The 27069-nt window shown below is 42.6% G+C and overlaps 1 protein-coding gene across 1 annotated transcript in view; it reads right to left on the minus strand.

Annotated features, from left to right (window-relative positions):
- The window catches only part of LHFPL3 (LHFPL tetraspan subfamily member 3), a 184175-nt gene that overhangs the window by 42064 nt on the left and 115042 nt on the right, over nucleotides 1-27069 (minus strand). Inside the window, exon 2 of the mRNA XM_070754641.1 lies at nucleotides 25566-25870. Coding sequence (XP_070610742.1) covers nucleotides 25566-25870 — 305 coding nt within the window. The remainder of the gene's footprint in view (nucleotides 1-25565; nucleotides 25871-27069) is intronic.

The raw sequence follows: 27069 nt of genomic DNA on the forward strand, positions 1-27069 counted from the left end.
TAAGCATAAAACATATCAGGAAAGACCATGAACTCAATCTGTACAGTCTGGAGGACAGAAGGAAAAGGGGGGACATGATCGAAACATTTAAATATGTGAAAGGGTTAAATAAGGTCCAGGAGGGAAGTGTTTTTAATAGGAAAGTGAACACAAGAACTAGGGGATACAATCTGAAGTTAGTTGGGGGAAAGATCAAAAACAACGTGAGAAAATATTATTTTACTGAAAAAGTAGCAGATGCTTGGAACAAACTTCCAGCAGACGTGGTTGGTAAATCCACAGTAACTGAATTTAAATATGCCTGGGATAAACATACAGTATATCCATTGTAAGATAAAATACAGGAAATAGTATAAGGGCAAACTAGATGGACCATGAGGTCTTTTTCTGCCGTCAGTCTTCTATGTTTCTATGTCAGGTATGCAGAACCGGTAGAAAAAAATTGAATTTTTTTCTTTTTTCCCCTTCTGGGTATGTTTTTCCTATTGCAGTAAATGAGATTGAATGTGTGTATAATTTTAGAAAAGCTCTGTGTGTGTGTAAACCCATACAGTTTATATAGTAGATAATGTATATTTTTTGTGTGCCTGTGTATAATATGTGTTCTGGTCTCTTACCTTAAACTTCGGTATGCAAGGTAACATCAAAATCATTAAAACGTTCCACAAGTCATTCTAAGATTTATGGCTAGTCAGAGTTAGCCCAGAGTCATAAAAACTGCAATTAAAAGCACACAAGGCATAGCTTACATTCGGAGCTGATTGAAAAAACCTCCATATTTCTTAACAGCAGATTGACGACTCAACTCTTCTCTTCCACTGACACCCAGACGTGATGAATTAATTACTTAATTAATTAACCCGTTCCTCTCCTTAATATTTCTTCCCTGACACTTGCTCTCTTCGGCTCTGCAAGCGTCTGAAATAAGGATTTACCCATCTAGCATCTGCTCTCAGGGGGGAGCTGGTTCCAGAGGGTCGGGGCCGCCACAGAGAAGGCTCTTCCCCTGGGTCCCGCCAAACGACATTGTTTAGTTGACAGGACCTGGAGAAGGCCAACTCTGTGGGACCTAATCGGTCACTGGGATTCGTGTGGCAGAAGGCAGTCCTGGAGATATTCTGGTCCGAAGCCATGAAGGGCTTTATAGGTCATAACCAACACTTTGAATTGTGACCAGAAACTGATCGGCAGCCAATGCAGACTGCGGAGTGTTGGAGTAATATGGGCATACTTAGAGAAGCCCATAATTGCTCTCGCAGCTGCATTCTGCACGATCTGAAGTTTCCGAACACTTTTCAAAGGTAGCCCCATGTAGAGAGCGTTACAGTAGTCGAGCCTCGAGGTGATGAGGGCATGAGTGACTGTGAGCAATGACTCCCGAAGGCAGTCCTGGAGATATTCTGGTCCGAAGCCATGAAGGGCTTTATAGGTCATAACCTATAGGTCTTCTATGGTTCTATGTTTCTACGCTGTATTTTACTCTCTTGCCGGAATCAACACCTGCTCCTCATTAATACAACGTATAATATTTCATATCTGAATTGGTAATATTGCTATCCGCTTATCTGGACCTCATTTGGACAGCTTGCGAAATGAAATTAAAATGAGTTCTCCCGGATTTTTTTCATGAAAGCTGTTCTTTCTGTTTCCCCCACCACCCTTCTTAAATCAAAGGCATGGATTTCATTTTACTTTAGCCAGAAGGAAATTTGATGGATCAAAATAAACACTGCTGGGTTCTAAGAAATTCTGCCTTTCAAAGGAAGCCCAAAATAATTATCCCCTCTTTTCATTAGACTAGCAATTCATGTCATACGTTGCATGTTTACATTTTAGCACTTATTCAGGAATATAGTGAATTAAAAGGCAGCACATGGACCAAAAGTAAAAAGACGAAAAAGTATCCCGAAAGCTTTTTGCACTTTGTGTATAATTTCTGCACGCCGCGGATTGCTTTGATGCAGGAGGGATTTTAAACAAAGAAAATGTGAGCTATATTTAAATATAAATCCTCTATCCCAAAGATAACATACAATGATTCATTTATAATGATTCTCCTCCTTTCAGTATCTAGGGCAGGGTTTGGTGGGGGTTTTTCCCCCCCATATGAATTTAATAAATTCTTAACTCCTAACAGATTAATTTGGAAACCAACTTTGTATAAACTATGTGTTTCCCTCTAAATCTGGGAGAAATAATCTCGTGTTACAAAAATGACAAAAGATCTTTAGTTTCATTGTCCCTGGAAGAAGAAATCTAATAGATGGAAACCAGGGGATGAGACAGGAACGACTGCAGATGTGAAATTGTTAGAACCTGTTCTGGTTTCTGGTAGAACTTTAGTTATTAAAAATAACGCTTACTGAATGCAGTATTTCATAAACAAAGAACCTCCATTTTTATTCTTTTTATTGTATTCAAAAATGCAATACAGAGTGGCACATTCCTTTCTCCCGTTATCTCTCTTAATGACATTCCACATGCATTCCTTCATGCCTCCTCCTGTCTCCTAAAATTTATGTATTTACAACATGATTCAGGAATGACTGCAATATACACAGAATAAACTTACTTGCTCCGGAGCCAAACTGAAACACAGGGCCGTTCTTTTTTATGTATGGTTTGTCTGGGATGTATGACTGCTTTTATATTAAGGGGTTTAAACTGTTTTTAATGATTGGATTTGTACTGTGCATTGTTGTTGTGAGCCGCTCCGAGTCTCCGGAGAGGGGCGGCATACAAATCTAATTAATAATAATAATAATAATAATAATAATAATAATAATAATGAAAAAAGTAGGGAGTGCAGCCGCAGCCGCAGGGGAAAAAAGGAGAGACGAGCCAAAACCGGTAATCCAGGAAGCGACAGCCGCCGATCAGCTGGAGCTGCGCATGCATCTTCATTTCCGCCGGTGGAACTGCGTTCCACCCCGTCCTGCCTGCTGCCCATCCCTGCTTAATACTCTCACTTTAACAGACATACCCAAGGCACCGGCTGGCTATGTCTAAGCATAGCTGGCTGGAGAATTCTGGGAGTTGAAGTCCACAAAGTCTTAAAGCTGCCAGGTTTGAGGACCCCTGGTTTACCGTATCATATTCAAATATCCCTGCCTTGCAATTCAGCTCTTCCTGCTCTCTTGCAGATTTTGCCATCTCTCCTGGACTCACTCACTTACTTACTTACTTACTTACTTACTTACTTACTTACTTACTTACTTACTTACTTACTTACTTATTAGAAACATAGAAACATAGAAGACTGACAGCAGAAAAAGACCTCATGGTCCATCTAGTCTGCCCTTATACTATTTCCTGTATTTTATCTTACAGTGAATATATGTTTATCCCAGGCATGTTTAAATTCAGTTACTGTGGATTGACCAACCACGTCTGCTGGAAGTTTGTTCCAAGGACCTACTACTCGTTCCGTAAAATAATATTTTCTCACGTTGCCTTTGATCTTTCCCCCAACTAACTTCAGATTGTGGCCCCTCGTTCTTGTGTTCACTTTCCTCTTAAAAACACTTCCCTCCTGAACCTTATTTAACCCTTTAACATATTTAAATGTTTCAACCATGTCCCTCCTTTTCCTTCTGTCCTCCAGACTATACAGATTGAGTTCATTAAGTCTTTCCTGATACGTTTTATGCTTAAGACCTTCCACCATTCTTGTAGCCCGTCTTTGGACCCGTTCAATTTTGTCAATATCTTTTTGTAGGTGAGGTCTCCAGAACTGAACACAGTACTTCAAATGTGGTCTCACCAGCGCTCTATATAAGGGGATCACAAACTCCCTCTTCCTGCTTGCTATACCTATTTACTTACTTACTTACTTACTTACTTACTTACTTACTTACTTACTTACTTACTTACTTACTTACTTACTTACTTATTTGATTTGTATGCTGCCCCTCTCTGTAGACTCGGGGTGGCTCACAACAGCAATAGAACAATTCATAACAAATCTAATAATTTAAAAACATTTTTAAAAACCCCATTATTAATCAGACATATATACAAACATACCATACATAAATTGTATAGGCCTGGGGGAGATATCTCAATTCCCCCATGCCTGACGACAGAGGTGGGTTTTAAGGAGTTTACGGAAGGCAAGGAGGGTGGGGGCAGTTCTAATCTCCGGGGGGGGGGAGCTGGTTCCAGAGAGTCGGGGCCGCCACAGAGAAGACTCTTCCCCTCGGACCCACCAGACGACATTGTTTAGTCGACAGGACCCGGAGAAGGCCGACTCTGTCGCTGGGATTCATGCAGCAGAAGGTGGTCCCGGAGATATTCTGGTCCGATGCCATAAAGGGCTTTATAGGTCATAACCAACACTTTGAATTGTGACTGGAAATTGATGGGCAACCAATGCCGATTGGTTGAATTTCAGTTGCCTAATTTAATTTCTGATCCTCAGCCTGGACTGGTGCCCAAGCAGACATCTTTTCTTTGCTTAATTCCAAGCAAGCTGTCCCCAACACCGAGTCCTTCAGACATGATCCTACCAAATAGCTGCTGGAATATAATCCCAATGATTAGAGAATTTGTCCCCAGCACTATAAATCTCTTTTAAAAACCGGCTGGCTCGTTTCTCTTGCTGCTGCATGATTTATTTTTAAGCAGCTTGGCTGCAGTTCTCTTTTAAATGTGGTGATCAAGATTCCCAATGCTTTTCTGGCGGGCTGCCTTCAAGTCAGACAGGCGTGGGCATTTAAGGTCCCTTTACGACCTGTGGGTTTCAACTCCCAAAAGACTTGAACCATATAGGTTAAATACGAGCCAGCAGTATGCTGCAGCTTGCCAAAAGAAGCCAGTTAGGTCCCACAGAGTTGGCCTGCTCCGGGTCCCGTCGACTAAACAATGTCGCTTGGCGGGACCCAGGGGAAGAGCTTTCTCTGTAGCAGCCCTGGCCCTCTGGAACCAACTGCCCCCAGAGATCAGAATTGCCCCCACCCTCCTCGCCTTTCGTAAGCTCCTTAAAACCCACCTCTGTTGTCAGGCATGGGAGAATTGAGATATTCCTTTCCCCCTAGGCCTATACAATTTATGCATGGTATGTTTGTGTGTATGTTTGGTTTTTAATAAGGGTTTTAAAATTATTTTAAATATTAGATTTGTCACATGCTGTTTTATTATTGTTGTTAGCTGCCCCGAGTCTTCGGAGAGGGGTGGCATACAAATCAAATCAAATCAAATCAGGACGCCCAAGTTGCGGACCCTCTCTGAGGGGGTCAATACTTCCCCCCCAGGGTAATGGGCGGACAGATAGAATTGTCCTTGGGAGGCAAAACCCACAGCCACTCCGTCTTGTCTGGGTTGAGTTTCAGTTTGTTGACACCCATCCAGGCCCAAACAGCCTCCAGGCACCGGCACATCACTTCCACTGCTTTGTTGACTGGACATGGGGTGGAGATGTACAACTGAGTATCATCAGTGTATTGATGATACCTCACCCCATGCCCTTGGATGATCTCACCCAGCGGTTTCATGTAGGACTGACCCCTGAAGCACCCCACAAGGGAGAGACCTCGAGGTCGACCTCTGACCCCCCACTAACACCGACTGCGACCGACCGGAGAGGTAGGAGGAGAACCACTGAAGAACAGTGCCTCCCACTCCCAACCCCTCCAGCTGGCGCAGAAGGATACCATAGTCGATGGTATCGAAAGCCGCTGAGAGGTCAAGGAGCACCAGGACAGAGGACAAGCGACCAGTTAGGTCCCACAGAGTGGGTCTTCTCCGGGTCCTGTCAACTAAACAATGGCGGGACCCAGGGGAAGAGCCTTCTCTGTAGCGGCCCCGGCCCTCTGGAACCAACTCCCCCCCAGAGATTAGAATTGCCCCCACCCTTCTTGCCTTTCGTAAGCTACTTAAAACCCACCTTTGCCGCCAGGCATGGGGGAACTGAGATACTCTTTCCCACTAGGCGGTTACAATGGATTTTTAATTGTTTTTAGTATTGGATTATTATTATATGCTGTCTTATTACTGTTGTTAGCCGCCCCGAGTCTTCGGAGAGGGGCGGCATTCAAATCAAATCAAATCAAATCCAATCCAATCCAATCCAATCCAATCCAATCAAATCAAATCAAATCAAATCATAAACAAATAAATACACGCAGCGTAATGGTAGCACCAGTAGCAACAATCGCGCCTGGATTGCATGTCCCACTGAGAAGACTCTACGAGGACCGCTCTTATTTCAAAGTTCTAAAAGGCAACCCACAATCTCAAATGCTCAAGCTGTTGTTTATTAAATTAAACGAGCAGCGGAATTTGGGTTGGGTGAAGTGTGTTATGCAAATGACGTGTCTCTCCCAGACTGAAGGCCCTTTTTTTCCCCTTTTCTTTTTAAAAAGAAGAAAAAGAAGAAGGCGAACGAACAGTTGGTGACTCACAACGATGACAATCTCTGAAACTCTGTTGTGATCCTTTGAAGGGAAAGTGAGAAATGAGTTACAGCGTGGAGAAGTTAAAATAACTCATCGCGGCGGCTTCTTCTGCCCTCTGGATCTCTTTTGATCTCATTACCCATATATAATGGGAATTCAGGAACCCATGCGGTGAAAGTATCACAAGTAGATCTGTCTTGACTCGCCTGCTAGAATTGCAAACTCTGTGTATCTTGAGGAAAGACAGAAGTTATTATTATTGTTAAATAATAATATTATCATTATTATTTGTTCTGTCTGGGTCACTCCAGAAGCCAATGCCAACCCAAAAAGATAATCTAGACACACTGGTAAAAGGCAAAGGCAGTTTTATAAAATGAAAAAACACAGGTAACAGAAAATGTCCTTACAAACAGGAAAATGCTGTATCTTCAGATATATTCACGAAGGCCAAAAGTCCATGCAGCAATACAGGATTCTTGCTGCCAAGCCAAGGCTGTAGATAGCAGACCTACACCTCCCACGGATCTTCCAAAGCTGCTGGGCCACAAGCCAGGAACAGAGACGCCGAGAAACAACACAGGATAACGCCCCTCCAAACTGATAACACTCCACATGGCTTCAAGGGCTTGCCTGCCTTTTAAACCCTGCTGATGAGTACCACACCCAAACCCAGCTGTTTCTACTTCAATGGTGAAAATATCTCTTTAACTGCTCCTTTCGTTGCTCTGAACGTCGCTGTCTCATGTCAATGACAGCTTGTGCGTCATCACCTAATGACTCCAAGCTACTGGCTGGGGAGAGCCCCCCCCCGGGGCTCTCATGCTGTTCGCCTTCATCCCATTCCTGCTTTTCCTCTCCCCCGTCCGACTGTTCAGCCCCCTCCTCTGCGCTGTCATCCTCCTCCGGGCATGGAGCCAGCAGAGACACAGCTGGTCCCTGAGCAGCCTCAGGCTGAATCACAACAATTATTATTATTATTTATTAGATTTGTATGCCACCTCTCTCCGAAGACTCGGGGCGGCTCACAATAATAAAAACAATATTATAACAAAACAAATCTAATATTAAAAGAAGCATATAAAACCCTATCATATATTTAAAAACCAAACAGCACATTCATACCAAACATGAAACAAAATATAAATAAGCCTGGGGGGAAAGGTGTCTCAACTCCCCCATGGCTGGCGGTATAAGTGAATCTTGAGTAGTTTACGAAAGACAAGGAGGGTGGGGGCAGTTCTAATCTCCGGGGGAAGTTGATTCCAGAGGGCCGGGGCCGCCACAGAGAAGGCTCTTCCTCTGGGTCCCGCCAAACGACATTGTTTAGTCGACGTGACCCGGAGAAGACCAACTCTGTGGGACCTTATCGGCCGCTGGGATTCGTGCGGTAGTAGGCGGTTCCGGAGGTACTCTGGTCCAATGCCATGTAGGGCTTTAAAGGTCATAACCAACACTTTGAATTGTGACAGGAAACTGATCGGCAGCCAATGCAAGCCACGGAGTGTTGTAGAAACGTGGGCGAATCTGGGAAGCCCCATGATGGCTCTTGCGGCTGCGTTCTGCATGATCTGAAGTTTCCGAACTCTTTTCAAGGTAGCCCCATGTAGAGAGCGTTGTAGTAATCAAACCTCGAGGTGATAAGGGCATGAGCGACTGTGAGCGATGACTCCCTGTCCAAATAGGGCCGCAACTGGTGCACCAGGCAAACCTGGGCAATAAAAATAATAATAACAACAACAACAACATCTGTCTTTCTTGAAGTTCATGCAGGAAAGCATAGGGGGGTTTGTTTGTTTATGTATTTATGTATTTATGTACTTATGTACTTATGTACTTATGTACTTATGTACGTATGTACGTATGTACGTATGTATGTATGTATGTATGTATTCATTCATTCATTCATTCATTCATTCATTCATTCATTCATTCATTCATTCATTCGATTTTTATGCCGCCCTTCTCCTTAGACTCAGGGTGGCTTACAACATATTAGCAATAGCACTTTTTTAACAGAGCTAGGCTATTGCCCCCACAATCCGGGTCCTCATTTGACCCACCTCGGAAGGATGGAAGGCTGAGTCAACCTTGAGCCGGTGATGAGATTTGAACCGCTGACCTTCAGATCTACAGACAGCTTCAGTGGCCTGCAGTACAGCACTCTACCTGCTGCGCCACCCCAGCTCACCCCGGTTATTGGGCGCTCCGGTAGCAGCTGATGACGCAGTTAAATAGAAAATGGTTCTTGAGAAGAGGCCAAAAAAAATCTTCAACACCTGGTTCTTATCTAGAAAAGTTCTTAAGTAGAGGCGTTCTTAGGTAGAGGTACCACTGCACTACCAACATTGAACTCCTGTTATTGCAATACAGTGGTCCCTCGATTTTCGCGGGTTCGAACTTCGCGAAACGGCTATACAGTACCACGGTTTTTCAAAAAATATTAATTAAAAAATACTTTGCTGTTTTTTCCCCTATACCACGGTTTTTCTTGCCCGATGACGTCATACGTCATCGCCAAAATTTCGTCCGCCTTTAATAAATATTTTTTTAAAATAAACTTTAATAAATAAACATGGTGAGTAATGATCTAAATGGTTGCTAAGGAAATGGGAAATTGCAGTTTAGGGGTTTAAAGTGTTAAGGGAAGGCTTGTGATACTGTTCATAGCCAAAAATAGTGTATTTACTTCTGCATCTCTACTTCGCGGAAATTCGACTTTCGCGGGCGGTCTCGGAACGCATCCCCCGAGAAAATCGAGGGAACACTGTATTAGCATACAATATTTTTACAGCTTACATTTTTATCCTTTTGTCTTGATGCCACTGCAGTTATAGTTTTATTCTTTTAATAGAATATTTTATATATTGCTTTTACGACAGCGTGTAATTATTGTTTTACTCATTCGTGTTAATAGATTGCCATAGAAAGTTTTCGTATTATTCAAGCTTTTCAGCGGGGAGTAGCTGTACTATGAAATAGACGTCTGCTGAAAGCCCCCCGAGTGTTCCCACATTATTGGCTTTCTGCAAGATTATTTCCGACAGCCTACGGAGGAGGAAATAATGCCGTTAATTTAATATCGCCGGTATAATTGCTTGATTTTATTTCATATTTTAAAAACCTATACGAGAGGTATTTTATTGCACACATTGTCCGTGGTTTTATTGTATTTTGGGATTTCCATGTTATTATTATCTGCTGAGTGTCTCTGGCTAACAGCCATATAAGTGAATAAAATAAAATAAAAATTTAATCGGTGGTTTCTTGTAGAGTTTAATCTTTTCGGGATTTTGGAGTTCTATGCTGTAAACTTAAGCTTTTAATTTGCTCATAATTTTTTATGCATAGATTTTTTTTAGAATAGAATAGAATAGAATATGACCTAAGTGCTAAAGCCCACTGCAACAATATCGCCAAAAAGACTTCTACAGTTGTTAACCTAATCCTACACAGCTTCTGCTACGGCAATCTCACACTACTCACCAGAGCCTACAAAACTTTTGCCAGACCAATCCTTGAATACAGTTCATCTGTCTGGAACCCATACCACATCTCGGACATCAACACCCTAGAAAATGTCCAAATATACTTCACCAGAAGAGCCCTTCACTCCTCCACTCGAAACAGAATACCCTACGAAAGCAGACTATCAATCCTAGGTCTAGAAAGCTTAGAACTACGTCGCCTAAAACACGATCTAAGTATTGCCCACAAAATCACATGCTGCAATGTCCTGCCTATCAATGACTACTTCAGCTTCAACCACAACAACACAAGAGCACGCAACAAATTCAAACTTAATATTAATCGCTCTAAGCTTGACTGTAAAAAATATGACTTTAGCAATCGATTTGTCGAAGCGTGGAACTCATTACTGGATTCAATAGTGTCAACCCCTAACCCCCAACATTTCTCCCTTAGTCTATCCACGATTGACCTCTCCAGGTTCCTAAGAGGCCAGTAAGGGGCGTGCGTAAGTGCACTAGCCTGCCTTTCGTCCCCTGTCCAATTGTCTCTCCTTATCGCATATGTCACATATCTTTTCTTCCTTTCATATATCTTCTCCTCTACTTTTATATCTTTTCTTTGTATGTAATACTTCATGTCTATCCTCTTCAATATGTATTGTGTATTGGACAAAATAAATAAATAAATAAAATAAATAAATAAAAAATAAATAGAATATAGAGTAGAGTAGAGTAGAATAGAAAAGAGTAGAGTAGAGTAGGAGTAGGAGTAGGATAGAATAGAGTGGAGTAGAGTAGAATAGAGTAGAGTAGAATAGAATAGAGTAGAGTAGGAGTAGAATAGAATAGAATATAGAGTAGACTAGAGTAGAATAGAATAGAATAGTATATAGAGTACAGTAGGGTAGCATAGCATAGCATAGCATAGAATAGAATAGAATAGAATAATAACAGAATTGGAAGGGACCTTGGAGATCTTCTAGTCCAACCCCCTGCTTAGGCAAGAAATCCTGCACCACTTCAGACAAATGGTTATCCAATCTCTTCTTAAAAATGTCCAGTATTGAAGCATTCACAACTTCTGGAGGCAAGCTGTTCCACTGATTAATTGTTCTGTCAGGAGTTCTTAGTCCTAAGTTGCCTCTCTCCTTATTTAGTTTCCATCCATTGCTTCTTGTTCTACCCTCAGGTGCTTTGGAGAATAGGTTGACCCATTCTTCTTTGTGGCAACCTCTGATATATTGGAATACTGCTATCATGTCTCCCCTGGTCCTTCTTTTCATTAAACTAGCCATGCCCAGTTCCTGCAACCGCTCTTCATATGTTTTAGCCTCCAGTCCCCTGATCATCTTTGTTGCCCTTTTCTATACCCCTTCTGTTATTATGCTGGGGAAAACTCATATTTCTCTAATTTTAAATGGTCAGTCTTGGACCATTTTTATGTCAGTCTTGGACAGTAATAGAATAACAGTGTTGGAAGGGACCTTAAAGGTCCATCAAGCGCGAAACTCTATATTATTTCAGACAAATAGTTATTTTTTATTATTATTATTATTATTATCATCATCATCATCATCATCATCATCATTATCATTTATTAGATTTGTATGCCGCCCCTCTCCGTAGACTCGGGGCGGCTCACAGCAATAATAAGAACAATATACGGTAACAAATCTAATAATTAAAAAACTAAAAAAAAACCTTATTTAAAACAAAACATACACTCAAACATACCATGCATAAAATATATAGGGCGGGGGAGATGTCTCAATTCCCCCATGCCTGACGGCAGAGGTGGGTCTTAAGAAGTTTATGAAAGGCAAGGAGGGTGGAGGCAATCCTAATTTCCGGGGGGAGCTGGTTCCAAAGGGTCGGGGCCGCCACAGAGAAGGCTCTTCCCCTGGGTCCCTCCAGCCGACATTGTTTAGTCGACGGGACCTGGAGAAGGCCAACTCTGTGGGACCTAACTGGTCGATGGGATTCGTGCGGCAGAAGGCGGTCCCGGAGATATTCTGGTCCGATGCCATGAAAGGCTTTATAGGTCATAACCAACACTTTGAATTGTGACAGGAAACTGATCAGCAACCAATGCAGACTGCGGAGTGTTGGTGTAACATGGGCATACCTCGGGAAGCCCATGATTGCTCTCGCAGCTGCATTCTGCACGATCTGAAGTTTCCAAACACTCTTCAAAGGTAGCCCCATTACAGTAGTCGAACCTCGAGGTGATGAGGGCATGAGTGACTGTGAGCAGTGAGTCCCGGTCAAAATAGGGCCGCAACTGTTGCACCAGGCGAACCTGGGCAAAGGCTCCCCTCGCCACAGCTGAAAGATGGTTCCCTAATGTAAGCTGGGGATCGAGGAGGACGCCCAAGTTGCGGACCCTCTCCGAGGGGGTCAAAGATTCCCCCCTCAGGGTAATGGACAGACAGATGGAATTGTCCTTGGGAGGCAAGACCCACAGCCACTCCGTCTTATCAGGGTTGAGTTTGAGTCTGTTGACACCCATCCAGACCCCAACAGCCTCCAGACATCGGCACATAACTTCCAGTTAACCAGTCTCTTTTTATAACTTTCCACAATATCTGGAGGCAAGTCTTACAAAATTCAAATAATTTGTATTTAGTGGAGCCACTTTGATAAACAAACTCTCGCTCGTAAAGAAGAGGCTAGCTTTAATGCCTGGATACACATCGCAGTTGTATATTAATCCCTTCATGCTTAAGCAGCATGAGTATTAATTATACCAGCTACGGTTGTAACTCTTAATGAATTATTTACCGATGACTATTTTGTCTCTGATATATGACACGCTAATGACACCTGATTTACAATGTAAAGGAAATCATAAGATTTCATTTCTCTTACATTCAATCTTTAAGCTCTTCCTTAAATCCATGGTCCGCGCAAGCATAAGGAACGTAAATAGTATAAATAGAACATAAATAGTACATTACAAATATGGATATTAGCTTAAATAATAATCTTTCTGGTTTTAAATATCTGTAGTATTATTCATGACCCCTATGTCTTGTGTGCATGTATTTATGAGACCATTTAAAAGATAGAAGTTGAATGTACATTAGTTCTTACTTCTCTTAGGTTCAGTTTTAATACAGTTTTTAATAGAAACATAGAAGTCTGACGGCAGAAAAAGACCTCATGGTCCATCTAGTCTGCCCTTATACTATTTTCTGTATTTTATCTTACAATGGATATATGTTTATCCCAGGCACGTTTAAATTCAGTTACTGTGGATTTATCTACCACGTCTGCTGGAAGTTTGTTCTAAGGATCTACTACTCTTTCAGTAAAATAATATTTTCTCATGTTGCTTTTGATCTTTCCCCCAACTAACTTCAGATATTTAATAATATTTAAATATCTGTAGTGTTTAACCTTTTAACTTCTAAATTGTTTTTTCCTGGTTTTATACCATGTAAGCCACCCAGAGCCATCTTGTAGGGGAAATGGATGGCACAGAAGTTTAATAGGTTGATGGATAGATCGATGGATGGATGATTGATAGACACATAGATAGACAGACAGACAGATTGATATGGACAACTAGGTAGGTAGACAGTAGGTAGGTAGGTAGATGAGAGAGAGAGATAGATAGATGGATGGATGGGTAGATATGGATGGATGGATGGATAGATAGATAGATAGATAGATAGAGACAGACAGACAGACAGACAGACAGACAGACAGACAGACAGACAGACAGACAGACAGACAGATGCTAGATGCTAGATACAAGCTGCTCCACATGCGAGTATTCCAAGTTACGAGCCACGACAGGAGCGAAATTTCTGTTCGACACCCGAGCTCAAATTCGGGATACAAGCCGAGCTTCCACTAGGTGGCGCAAGAATCCTTGCTTCTGGTTATCTCGGCGGGGGGAAAACAAAGTCTAAAGGGATTTGTTCAAGATCCGAGTTGATCCGACATACGAGCTCTGTTCTGGAACGAATTAAACTCGTATCTAGAGGTACTACTATATTCTGTATTATTGTTAACTGTTCGTTTCTGATCGTTATTTGTACCATTAGAATTTGACCGTCGGATTCTTCATATATAAGTTTTGGTTTGTATTGGGTTTTGACGTAAATAGCTATCCCTCTCCTTTTAACGTTACACCATTTGTTGTAGATTTAATATGCATATGTCCTGCTTGGCTAGGACCCCATTGTTTAGAGTCTTATTAATAGATGTTTTTCAATCCCTTTTAAAACAATATTAGATCGTATGGTAAACATCACTGAACATATGTATTTTTTGCCACACTAAAACAAACACCGTTTTTCAAAATCGAAATGCAGAAAACAAGTATACGGTTGTAAACAATTCAGTTTCCTAGGAAATCCTGTTCAGTTGTCTTTATTCTAAAAAATACGTATTTTGCTTGATGCTGTCCTTGAAAATATGACATTTATTGAGAACTGAATAGATGTATGTATGTATGGAGTCACAGCTCTATTAAATCTTAAATATTTGGCTCTTTTTGGACTCCTTGACATAGAATAATAATAATAATAATAATAATAATAATAATAATAATAATACAACAACAACCAAATTTTGAAACATAATACACCAGACATCCTGATTGTGGAGAAAAAGAAAGTATGGATCATTGACATTGCAATCCCAGGAGACAGCAGAATTGAAGAGAAGCAGCTAGAGAAATTAGTGAAATACGAAGATCTAAAAATCAAGCTGCAACGACTCTGGCATAAGCCAGTGAAAGTGGTCCCAGTGGTCCTTGGCACGCTGGGCGCAGTGCCAAAGGATCTCAGCGGACATTTGAAAACCATCGGAATTGACAAAATCTCCAGCAAAAGGCCGCTTTACTGGGATCGGCACACACATAATTCGCCGCTACATCATGCAGTCCTAGGTGCTTGGGAAGCGCCCGACTGGTGATGAAATACGAAATCCAGCATAGTGATCTCGTTTGCTGCGTTGTATTGTTGATAATAACAATAATAAATTATAATTATTATATAATATAATTAATAGTTATATATAATTATATGATTAAATATAAATAATAATAAAATATAATAATAACAATAACTACTACTACTACAACAACAACAACTACTACTACTACTACTACAATATCTCAGGGGTTGCCACAAAGAAGAGGGAATCAAACTATTTTCCAAAGCAGAACTCTAGTAAAACAAGAAGCAAAGGGTGGAAACTAAACAAGCAACTTAGAACCCAGGATAAACTAACTAACTAACTAACTTACTTACTTACTTACTTACTTACTTACTTATTGGATTTGTATGCCGCCCCTCTCCACAGACTCGGGGCGGCTAGCAACAGTAATAAAACAGTATATGACAATAATCCAATACTAAAAACAGTTAAAAACCCATTATTATAAAAACCAAACATACATACAGACATACCATGCATAGAATTGTAAAGGCCTAGGGGGAAGAGGGTCTCAATTCCCCCATGCCTGGCGGCAGAGGTGGGTTTTAAGCAGCTTATGAAAGGCAAGGAGAGTGGGGGCAATTCTAATCTTTGGGGGGAGTTGGTTCCAGAGGGCCGGGGCCGCCACAGAGAAGGCTCTTCCCCTGGGTCCCGCCAAGCCACATTGTTTGGTTGATGGGCCCCGGAGAAGACCCACTCTGTGGGACCTAACTGGTCGCTGGGATTCGTGCAGCAGAAGCCGGTCCCTGAGGTAATCTGGTAAATTTCCTGACAGTTAGAACAATTAATAAGCTTGCCTCCCGAAGTTGCAAATGCTCCATCACTGGAAGTTTTAAAGAAGAGACTGGATAACCATTTGTCTGAAGTAGTGTGGGGTGGCCTGTGGTGAGATCAGGGGTGGGCTACTGCCTGGACCTGGGAGGGGGGAAACGCAACGGGGTAGCGAAAATGGAGCTCCATCCCAGAGCATCCAATTTGCACTGAAAGATGTTGAAAGAAAATGCATAAGCCACGCCCACAGCGGGGTAATAAAAATTTTGGTATCCCTTCACTGGGTGAGATCAATCGGTTGGCCATACCAGTGAAGGGCTGCTCGTCTTATCTCCTACCGATGCACCCTCTGTTGCAGGCGCACCCAAGCAAAAAATCGCCAAAAATCGCCAAAATCTTACATGTGCAAAAGCCAAATCTCATGTGGGAGTGCGTTGTGGGTGCGCAGCTGTGTACACATCCCAGAATTTCCTACAAGGATGGAGCACCTGACCGTACCAGCTGCTGCCCATCAGTGGACTGAACTGCACACAAAGTTAACAACCAGTTCATCCGAACCAGCCTGAACCGGCTGAATCCCACCTCTGGTTTGCTGCAAAGCTAAAGAGCGGACGCCAATTCATTCCGAATGGGTTTTCCGAGGTCTGCTTCCAGTGCAAGATCTAAAGGTCAAAGGATCATTCAGAAATGGTGAAGGATCACAGCAAGAAAGCCCGGTACCATTTTTGTCCTTCGGTCCCAGAAATTTGACTCTTTAACTATTCTACGCTTCTTCTTTTCCCCCTGACAGCTCCCATCATTTTCTCTCGTGTTGTCGGAGTAATGCCAGACCTCCTAATTAGGCCTCCAAAAATGTCTTTTTCTCAAAACACACCCTGTCATTTCGGGCAGAGACCAAAGTATCTGTCATCGCCGAAGTGACAGAAACACCGAGTGGAATAGCGAGGAAAGATTAAATGGTGTGCTTTGGATGGATCCCTTTTCTGGAACATTTATGCAGAGCATTGATTTCCCTCCCTCGTCTCTTTCTCACTCTCTCTCTGTCTGTTTCTTTGTTTCTGTCTGTCTCTGTCTCTCTTTCTCTCTGTCTGTCTTTGCTCCTGTCTCTGTCCATCTCTCTCTCTCCCTCCCTCCCTATCCATCTCTTTCTCTCACTCTCTTTCTCTCTCTCCATTTCTCTCTTTCTGTGTGTGTCTCTGTCTGTTTCTCTGTCTCTGTGTCTCTCCATCTCTCTCTCTCTCTCTGTCTCTGTCTCTCTGTCTCTGTGTCTCTCTCTTTTTCTCTCTCTCTTTCTCCCCTTCTCTCTGTTTCTCTCTCAGTCTCTCTCTCTCTCCCTATCTCTCTCACTCTCTCTTTGTCTCTCTCCGTCTCTGTCTCTCTCTGTCTCTCTCTGTCTCTCTCCGTCTTTCTCTCTCTCTGGGTCTCTCTGTCTCTCTGTCTCTCTGTGTATGTGTGTCTCTCTCTCTGTCTCTGAGATAGAGATAGAGACGTCTCTACACGCAAGAGACATATGGACAGCACTGGCTTTCGGCTTTGAAATGGAGTTGGATACCACTCCGTAGAGTTGGGAATGACTAGCACAAATATTGGGTTCCAACCCGGTATGGGCCATACTGCGCACCAGTAGCGAAAATGGAGCTCCGCGTGTAGCTCTGCATCTTGCGAGGGGAGATGTGAGTGCTGAGATTTCGGCAATTTTCTTTGCTTCTACACATGCACAGAAGCAAAAAAATCGAGGGGACATATGCGTACATGAGATTTCGGCAATTTTTTGCTTCTGCCCATGCGCGGAAGCAAAAATATCACCAAAATCTCTCGAGCGTGCACGCCTCTCCTCGCAAGATTTTGCTTCCTGCACATGCACAGAAGCAAAATCTCGCTGGGAGGCGCATGTGCACATGTTGGAGACCCAAAACTTGGGTGTGCATTGCACCACTAGTGGCGGTAAGTAGCAATCCCTGCCTGAGTAGCACATAGGTGTGAGGGGAACCTTTACTTTTACACACAAACACACCAACACAAATAAACATACACACATACACACACAAACACATGCAAACACAAACAAACACACAAATAAATACATTTTGCAACCAGAGTAGAATAAGTTAGACAGCCTGGCTTACAAAAGAACTGCAAAGTCTATTTTGCCAATCTGAACAAACAGTGGAGCCGATTCCTCCTCTGTCTTATTTAAGAGTTGATGGAACTCTTTCCTCCCCTCCAACATTTGCTACCCTTCAGCCTGTCAAGATTGGCCTCTCTGCCTTTATTGCATCTTTCAAGATTCAAGTAGACAACATTTGTTGCCTTCCTATTCCCTCCCAAACTATTCCCCTGTTGCGCCGGAGTGTCTATCGACTTTCAAATAGGAACCATCTTATTTTTCGTCTTTCCAGATGAAGATGGAAGGAAGGAGGGAGGAAAGTAATAGAATAACATGGAGTGAGTGAAGGAGGGAGGAAAGAAGGAAGGAAGGAAGGAAGGAAGGTAAAAGAATGCCAAGGAAGGAAAATAAAATATTTTTTATCTTTTATCAAGGAAGGATGGAAGGAAAGAAGGAAGGAAGGAAAATAAAAGAATAATAAGGAAGGAAAGGAGGGAGGGAGGAAAGAAGGAAGGAAAATAAAAGAATGATAAGGAAGGAAAGGATGGAGGGAGGAAAGAAGGAAGGAAAGAGAAAGAAGGATAGAAGGAAGGAAAATAAAAGAATGACAAGGAAGGAAAGGAGGCAGGGAGGGAGGGAAGAGGAAGGAAGGAAGGAAGGAAGGAAAATTAAAAATGACAAGGAAGGAAGGAATGAAGGAAGGAAAGAAGGAAGGAAAGAAAGAAAGAAAGAAGATGGAAGGAAGGAAAGAAGGAAGGAAAATAAAAGGATAAGGAAGGAAGGAAAGAAAGAAGGAAGGAAAGAAAGAAGGATGGAAGGAAGGAAGGAAAGAAGAAAGGAAAATAAAAGGACAAGGATGGAAAGGAGGGAGGGAGGAGGAAGGAAAGAAGGAAAATAAAGAATGTCAAGGAAGGGAGGGAGGAAGGAGAGAAGAAAGGAAGGAAAGAAGGAAAATAAAAGAATGACAAAGAAGGAAAGAAGGGAAGGAATAAGGAGGGAAGACAGGGAGGAAGGAATGATACGGAAGGAAGGATGGATAGATGGAAAGTTGGAAGGAAGGAGAGAGAGAAGGAGGGAAGGAGTCAGGGAAGGAATGAAGAGGGAGGGAGGAAAGAAGGAAGATGGAGAGAGGAAGATAATAGAATGACAGAGAAGGAAAGAAAGAAAGTAACAGAATTAAAAGGAAAGAAGGAAGGAGAGGGGAAGGAAGAAAGGAGGCAAGGAAGGATTGAAGAGGGAGGGAGGAGAAAAGGAGGGAAGGGAGGGAGGAAGAATTTCTCTGATCAGAGGAAAAAAAGCTAAGCACTTGAGTCAAGGAGTGGGGATATCACTCCAAGCATCTTTGAAAGATTTTTCTCATACAACATCCAATAAAATTGCTTCATCGCCTAATTAAAAATTGTCTACTTGGGGTTTTTTGAGGGGAGGTTTAAACCATTTCCTTGTGCCTCAATCTGCCCTCCCCACACCAAATTCAGGCTCAGAGCTATTTTAAGAAAACGGCACGCGCTAATGCAGAAGGCGAGATGCGACTTTCGACGATTGTGAAGGTGCCTTTCCCTGCGTTACGTAGTCCAAGAGATCTTGTACTTTTCTCACCAGTTGGCAGCAACTCCCAGCTTTTGCAGATCCTGAGAAGAATTAGGACGAATAAGGCCAGCGGAATCGGACAGTGAAGTTGGCTCACAGTCAGGGACAGATAGTGGGGGACAGGAAACAGACGTGGAGATGGGTGCAGCCAGCCCACCAGTCAGTGCTCCAATTAGTGAGTCATCAGAATCGGAGGAGGACCCACTTGTGGATGCCTATGTGCGCAGGCTTGTGGCACGAAGGGAACAGTTGCACAGGCGTCTCAGAAGATAAGTGAGCACACCTGTTCAAGGGGTAATTATGTTAATGAGTTTGTGATAAATACGGGCGTTGGGAAGAGTGGGCTGTGGGTATTTATCCATTTGGGAAAGAGGGACTTTTGAAAGAAGATTGCTACAGCGTGGAGAGCTCGTATTATTCAAGGACTTTTAGTGAACTTTGGATATTTCGTGGTTAAAGAACTCTTGAGGACTTTTGGCGTGTGTGGGAACATGCTTGATAAGATGCAGTCTGTAATATATATTTGAACTGATACTGAAGGAATAGATTTTGCTCTTTTAACCATAAGTACATGAAAAAAATTAAAATGCACATATATGAAATCCGTATACATTTCTTTTGACCTCTGTATAGGAAGCTCTTTAAAAATTATACTTGGTGTATATATATTTCTCAAATGAAAACCCACAATTTTAAGGATACTTCTGATTATAATATGCTTAATCCCCACATAATCTCTTTAAATCTTCAGTGATCAATGTTGACTCAAATTCTCTAGAAAGTACTTAAATACCTTGCTTATTCAAGGTTATGTAATTTATTATGGATTTCCTCTACTTTCCAGTTACGTGCAACATTTGTATTTGGTTAATAGTAAGATTGCTAATTACATCCTTTGCAAAACAATTAATTGCCGCAAAGTTGTTGCTTTTAAACAAAATAACTCCGGTTTCTTCGGAAGGAGAGAATAATAACTATGTTGTGCTCGTTTTCCTGAGCACGCTGAAGAAAGCTTAAAGTTTACAGATTAACAGAGTTGGAAGGGCTCTTGCAGGTCATCTAGTCCAACCCTCTGACCAAGCCATTTCTGACAGATGGCAGTCTAGTCTCCGAGTCCTTGGAGTCTATCACTACTGGAGACCACACCTGGAGTACTGTGTTCAGTTCTGGTCACCACACTTCAAAAAAGACATTGAAACTCTGGAGAAGGTGCAGAAAAGAGCAACCAAAATGATCAGGGGTCTAGAAACCAAGACTTACGAAGAGAGACTGCGGGAACTGGGCATGGACAGCCTAGAGAAAAGGAGGGCCAGAGCAGACATGTTAGCAGTCTACAGGTATACGAGGGGATGTCACAGAGAGGAGGGGATCACTTTATTCTCCAGGGCACCGGAGGGCCGGACGAGAAACAACGTCTGGAAGCTGACCAAGGAGAGATTCAACCTGGAAATAAGGAGGAACTTCCTGACGGTCAGAACGATCAACCAGTGGAACAACCTACCAGCGGATGTTGTGAACTCCAATACTCTGGACATTTTAAAGAGGAAATTGGACTGCCATTTGGCTGGGATGCTATAGGGTTCCTGCTTAGGCAGGGGGTTGGACTTGATGACCTGCATGGTCCCTTCCAACTCTAACAATAAATAAATAAAACTAATTGCGCAGGAGGCAAACGAGTTACAGCATGTATTATCTCAGCAACGTCCCAGAGGTGCTTTTTTTTGGAGACAATTGTACTTTATTGTTTTTTTCTTTTGAAGATGTTTTGCTTCTCATCCCAGAGGCTTTTTCTCCTCTGACAAAATAGTGGGGAATGGAAGGATTTACAGGGTGCGTTCCAAAAGTAATCAAATTTTTTAAAAAAGTAATTTATTGAACAGATTTGCACAAACACTTAAAATTCTTCAAAGGACTGTCCTTGGGCCTCTACACATCAGCCGTGATGAAGACCTTACGAGAGGTCCCCGAAGACTTCTTCCAGAGTGCGTACCGGTCATGGCAGAGTCACTGGAAAAAAATGTGTAGAGGCCCAAGGACAGTACCCCACCTGAAAAGAACTCTGTTCCAATTGCCAGTTCCTTATATTAACACGCTCTGATGCTACCCCTTTGCTAAAGCAGGTGCGGATGTGGCCGGTGTATAACTCATCCAGCCTGTCGGCTGGGAGTTTAGACATTCTACTCCCCCTCCCCACCTGAAAAGAACTCTGTTCCAATTGCCAGTTCCTTATATTAACATACTCTGATGCTACTACCCCTTTGCTAAAGCAGGTGTGGATGTGGCCGGAGTATGACTCATCCAGCCTGCGGGCTGAGAGTTTAGACATTCTACTCCCCCTCCCCACCTGAAAAGAACTCTGTTCCAATTGCCAGTTCCTCATATTAACATACTCTGATGCTACCCCTTTGCTAAAGCAGGTGTGGATGTGGCCGGAGTATGACTCATCCAGCCTGTCGGCTGGGAGTTTAGACATTCTACTCCCCCTCCCCACCTGAAAAGAACTCTGTTCCAATTGCCAGTTCCTTATATTAACACGCTCTGATGCTACCCCTTTGATAAAGCAGGTGCGGATGTGGCGGGAGTATGACTCATCCAGCCTGCTGGCTGGGAGTTTAGACATTCTACTCCCCCTCCCCACCTGAAAAGAACTCTGTTCCAACTGCCAGTTGCCTTCTGTTAACACGCTCTGGTGCTAAGGAAGTTACATGTTCTACATAAATTTTCAAGCTTTTAGTGTCAACCTATCAAGACCTTCGTAACTACTCATTAATTTTTAAGCTTTAACTGTCAACATATCAAGCCGGATCACATCGTTTTGAAAGGAAGCATGGGTATCCAGCCACTAGTAATGTTATAAGCAAGCATTCTGCTTTCTGAGCTAGGACCAGAAATGAATAGGATTGCTGGTTAATACAGTTTAGCCTCATGTAAATGAAGCCAGCAGTGATGCCCTCTCTCTCTTCTGCTTGTGAATCTTTTTGATAGATTGTGACTATAGGCATTAATTTCCGGATAGCTTTCCGGAAGATGTGATGCAACCTGACATCTAGCATAGAAAGGACTCAAGCGGGCACATGCCGTTTCGAAATCTGTTCAAAACGAAAGCCCTCCGAGGGCTGTTAACAACAGTCACAACTGAGGTGGCAAACTGAACTTGATATAACCATCATTGGTCGTTTTTTCTGTTGTCTGGTGATGAATGCAAAAACCTGAAGCTGGATTTTTGGAGGAAAATGCAGCGTTACTCAAAACAAGAGAATCCTACTCCAGATTTTAAAATAAAAACACTTTGCTTAAATCAGTCCTTGACTTACGACTACAGATGAGCCCAAAATGAGCCATTATGGCGAAGTGGTTAGAGTGCAGTACACTCGGTTATTCTATTCTAACATTTATGAAAAGCAAGTAATGAATTCAAGGTAGAACAAGGATTGCAAGAGAGGAACACTTAAGTTAAAACTGTTCATTTAGTGACCATCCAAAGTTACAACGGCGTTGAAAAAAGTGACTCCTGATCGTTGTTCACATGTATGACCCTTGCACCCTCCCCCATGGTCAAAATTTGGACTGTTGAAGAACTGGCCTCTATCTATGATAGTTGTAGCATCCCGGGGTCATTTACAAACCTTCTGGTAAGCAAAGACAATAATAATAATAATAATAATAATAATAATAATAATAATAATAATAATAATAATAATAATTTATTAGATTTGTATGCCGCTCCTCTCCGAGGACTCAGGGCAGCTCACAACATAATAAAAACAGTATAATAATAATAATAATAATAATAATAATAATAATAATAATAATTTATTAGATTTGTATGCCGCCCATCTCCGAAGACTCGGGGCGGCCATGGGGAAGTTCATGTCTTCTTCTTTTTTTCTTGGAAGTCCCTTCGCTTCTCATCCCAGAGTCTTCTTCATTAAGAACTGAAGAAGCTTCTCGGATAAGAAGCTAAATGTCTTCGAGCAAAAAATTGAGAAAGCAGTTAGATGAGAAGCAAAAAATCTTCAATGGGGAAAAGCAAGAAAGTCCAAGAGTCCAGTTGCCTCTTGGAAAAAAACCACCTTGGGTATAACCATTGACCTGGATGATGGTGGACCTCTATAGGCCAGTGATGGCGAACCATCTTTTCCTTGGGGGCTGAAAGAGCATAGGCATATGCTATCACACATGCCCTAGTGCCCACACCCATAATTCAATGCCTGGGGAGGGCAAAAACAGTTTCTGCCAACCCCTGGGGACCCTCTGGAGACTGGAAACAGCCTGTTTCCCAACTTCTGGTGGGCCCTGTAGGCTCGTGTTTCGCCCTCCCCCGGCTCCAAAGCCATCCTTGGAGCTGGGGAAGGGTTAAAACACCCTTTCCCATCCTTCTGGAGGCTCTCTGGAAGCCAAAAATGCCCTCCAGAGCCTCGATGTGAGCCAAAAACCAGCTGGCCGGCACACACATGCACGTTGGAGCTGAGCTAGGGCAATGGCTCATGTGCCAACAGATATGACTCCACGTGCCACCTGTGGCACCCATGCCATAGGTTCGCCATCACTACTATAGACATTTCTTTTAATGAGCAAAGTCAATGGGGCCATTTGTTTCTTGTCCTAGAGTTAGCTCAGAAGAACAACATTGACCAAAGCGATGTCCCAAAGGTGCTTTTTCAAGAGACAACTGGATTGTCTTTTGTCGGTTATTATCGATTATTGCAACGATATGGAAAACCTATCTTGTCAATAAAGCATCTTAAATAATACAGAAGGAGGAGATGCTTTATTGACAAGATAGGACAAGTCTAAAGGTTATACTCTCTGTGTATCTAGAGAAAAGAGTAAAATATGTGTTAACTATGTCCATAAAGAATGTGGAATTCCCTCTATGGATATGATACGATTAAACCTATGTAAGGGAACCCTTTGATCAGCTTAAGGAAATAATTATCCATTTAAGCTTCGTTTACCAAAGGTAATTAAAACCCTCCTGTCTGTCTAAGATAAAAACTAATTAGATACTCTTCTGTTTATTTAGCAATCCTATCTTGACAGGGTTTTAGAGAATTAATACTTTATATCTGAATACACAAGAAACTTGTTATAACTAATAAACTTGCAAGTCAAGTGAGAGAGATCTTTTGAACATGAGGCAGTTCTGCTCATCCCGGAGAAATATTTTGGGTGTCAACAAACTCAAACTCAACTCAGACAAGACAGAGTGGCTGTGGGTCTTGCCTCCCAAGGACAATCCCATCTGTCCGTCCATTACCCTGGGGGGGAGAATCACTGGCCCCCTCAGAGAGGGTTCGCAACTTGGGCGTCCTCCTTGATCCACAGCTCACATTAGAGAACCATCTTTCAGCTGTGGCGAGGGGGGCGTTTGCCCAGGTTCGCCTGGTGTACCAGTTGCGACTCTATTTCGACCGAGAGTCACTGCTCACAGCCACTCATGCCCTCATCACCTCGAGGCTCGACTACTGTAACGCTCTCTACATGGGGCTACCTCTGAAAAATGTTCGGAAACTTCAGATCGTGCAGAATGCAGCTGCGAGAGCAGTCATGGGCTTTCCCAAATGTGCCCATGTTACACCAACACTCCGCAGTCTGCATTGGTTGCCGATCAGTTTCCGGTCACAATTCAAAGTGTTGGTTATGACCTATAAAGCCCTTCATGGCACCAGACCAGATTATTTCAGGGACCGCCTTCTGCTGCACGAATCCCAGCGACCAGTTAGGTCCCACAGAGTGGGTCTTCTCCGGGTCCCGTCAACTAAATAATGCCTCTTGGCGGGACCCAGGGGAAGAGCCTTCTCTGTGGCGGCCCTGGCCCTCTGGAACCAACTCCCCCCAGAGATCAGAATTGCCCCCACACTCCTTGCCTTTTGTAAGCTACTTAAAACCCACCTCTGCCGCCAGGCATGGGGGAATTGAGATATCTTTTCCCCCTAGGCCTTTACAATTTTATGCATGGTATGTCTGTATGTATGTTCGGTTTTTTATTATAATGGGTTTTAATTGTTTTTAGTATTGGATTATTGTTATACGCTGTGTTATTATTGCTGTTAGCCGCCCCGAGTCTCCGGAGAGTTGCGGCATACAAATCCAATAAATAAATAAATAAAATAAATATTTTCAACCTGGACAAAGCATTATTCAAAAAATCATGTCTCTGTGATTTCTACAGTCTTGGTTTTTCTTCGAAGACCTGAAGAAGCTTCTTGGATGAGAAGTGAAACATCTTCAAGGAAAAATCAAGAAATCCCAGTTGCATCTTGGGAAAAATAAAAGCACCTTTGGGACAACAATGACCTGGATGACTGAGAACCTCCAGGTAGACAAAGTGACCAAAGTGATCTTACCTTTGCTTTCTAGCTTCAGTTCTTCTGCTAGTAAGCTGTCCTGCCTATTGCCAAGGACAAACGCCAGGAACGAGAGGATCATGGCATCCAAGATCCCAATAATGGCTAAGATGTAAGCCCAGCGGATCGAACAGGCGCCCAGCGTGTACTTGTCTGTTTTCTCCCCGCACATCCGCTTCACTTCTTTTGCATCCCAGCCGTCGGGATAAATCATGCAGCCAAGGATAAGGCAGGCAGCTGAGAGGATAAAAAAGGTGAAAGGGGGGAGGGAAGAGGAGGAGGAGGAAGGAAGAGGAGGAGGAAAAGGAGAAGAGGAAAAAGAGGAGGAGGAGGAGAGGGGAGGAGGAGAAGGAAGAAGGAGAAGAGGAGGAGGAGAGGCAAGGAGAAGGAAGAAGGAGGAGGAGAAGGAGAAGGAGAAGAGGAGGAAGAGGAAGGATGAGGGAGGAAGAGATGAAGGAAGAAGGAGGAAAAGGAGAAGAGGAGGAGGAGGAAAAGGATAGGCGGAAGGGCGAGAGGGAGGGAGAAGGAGAGATATATATGTTAACAACTGTAGGCAATAGCTTCATTTCATCATTATACCTATAGCTTGCTACTAGATATTAGACTCTCTCCAAGACCTTCTTCTAGTCCAACCCATTATCTATCTATCTATCTATCTATCTATCTATCTATCTATCTATCTATCTATCTATCTATCTATCTATCATCTATCTGTCCATCCATCCATCCACCCACCCACCCACCCGCTATTATCTCACCTCTCTATATCATATGATTTGATTCCTTATTTGTACCCATACTATCATTAAGTGTTGTACCTTATGAATCTTGACAAACGTATCTTGACTTTTTATGTACACTGAGAGCATATGCACAAAGACAAATTCCTTGTGTGTCCAATCACACCTGGCCAACAAAGAATTATATTCCGTTCTGTTCCGTTCCGTTCCGTTCCGTTCCGTTCCATTCATTCATTCATTCATTCATTCATTCATTCATTCATTCATTCATTCATTTAATTTGTCAAACAAGTATAGTATTATAGTACATATTAACATAAGTAGAATGTAGTAATAGAAAGGATAATAAGACAGTAGGACAGGGACATTAGGCACATAAGTGCACTTATGCACGCCCCTTACAGACCTCTTAGAAAAGGGGAGAGGTCAATTGTCGATAATGTAAGGTTGAAGATTTTGGGATTGGGGGAAGCAACAGTCTTTGGAGAGAGGTGGCATACAAATCTAATAAACTATAACTATAAACTATAAACAACAGAGTGAGCCGGTTCCAGGCGGTGACCACTCTATTGCTGAAATCGTATTTTCTGCAGTCAAGTTTGGAGCGATTTACATTCAGTTTGTATCTATTGCGTGCTCTTGTGTTGTTGCTGTTAAAGGTGAAGTAGTCACTGACAGGGAGTACCTTATGATGTA

This window comes from Erythrolamprus reginae, chromosome 6 (assembly GCF_031021105.1).
Source record: "Erythrolamprus reginae isolate rEryReg1 chromosome 6, rEryReg1.hap1, whole genome shotgun sequence".
In the NCBI taxonomy this organism is placed as follows: domain Eukaryota; kingdom Metazoa; phylum Chordata; class Lepidosauria; order Squamata; family Dipsadidae; genus Erythrolamprus; species Erythrolamprus reginae.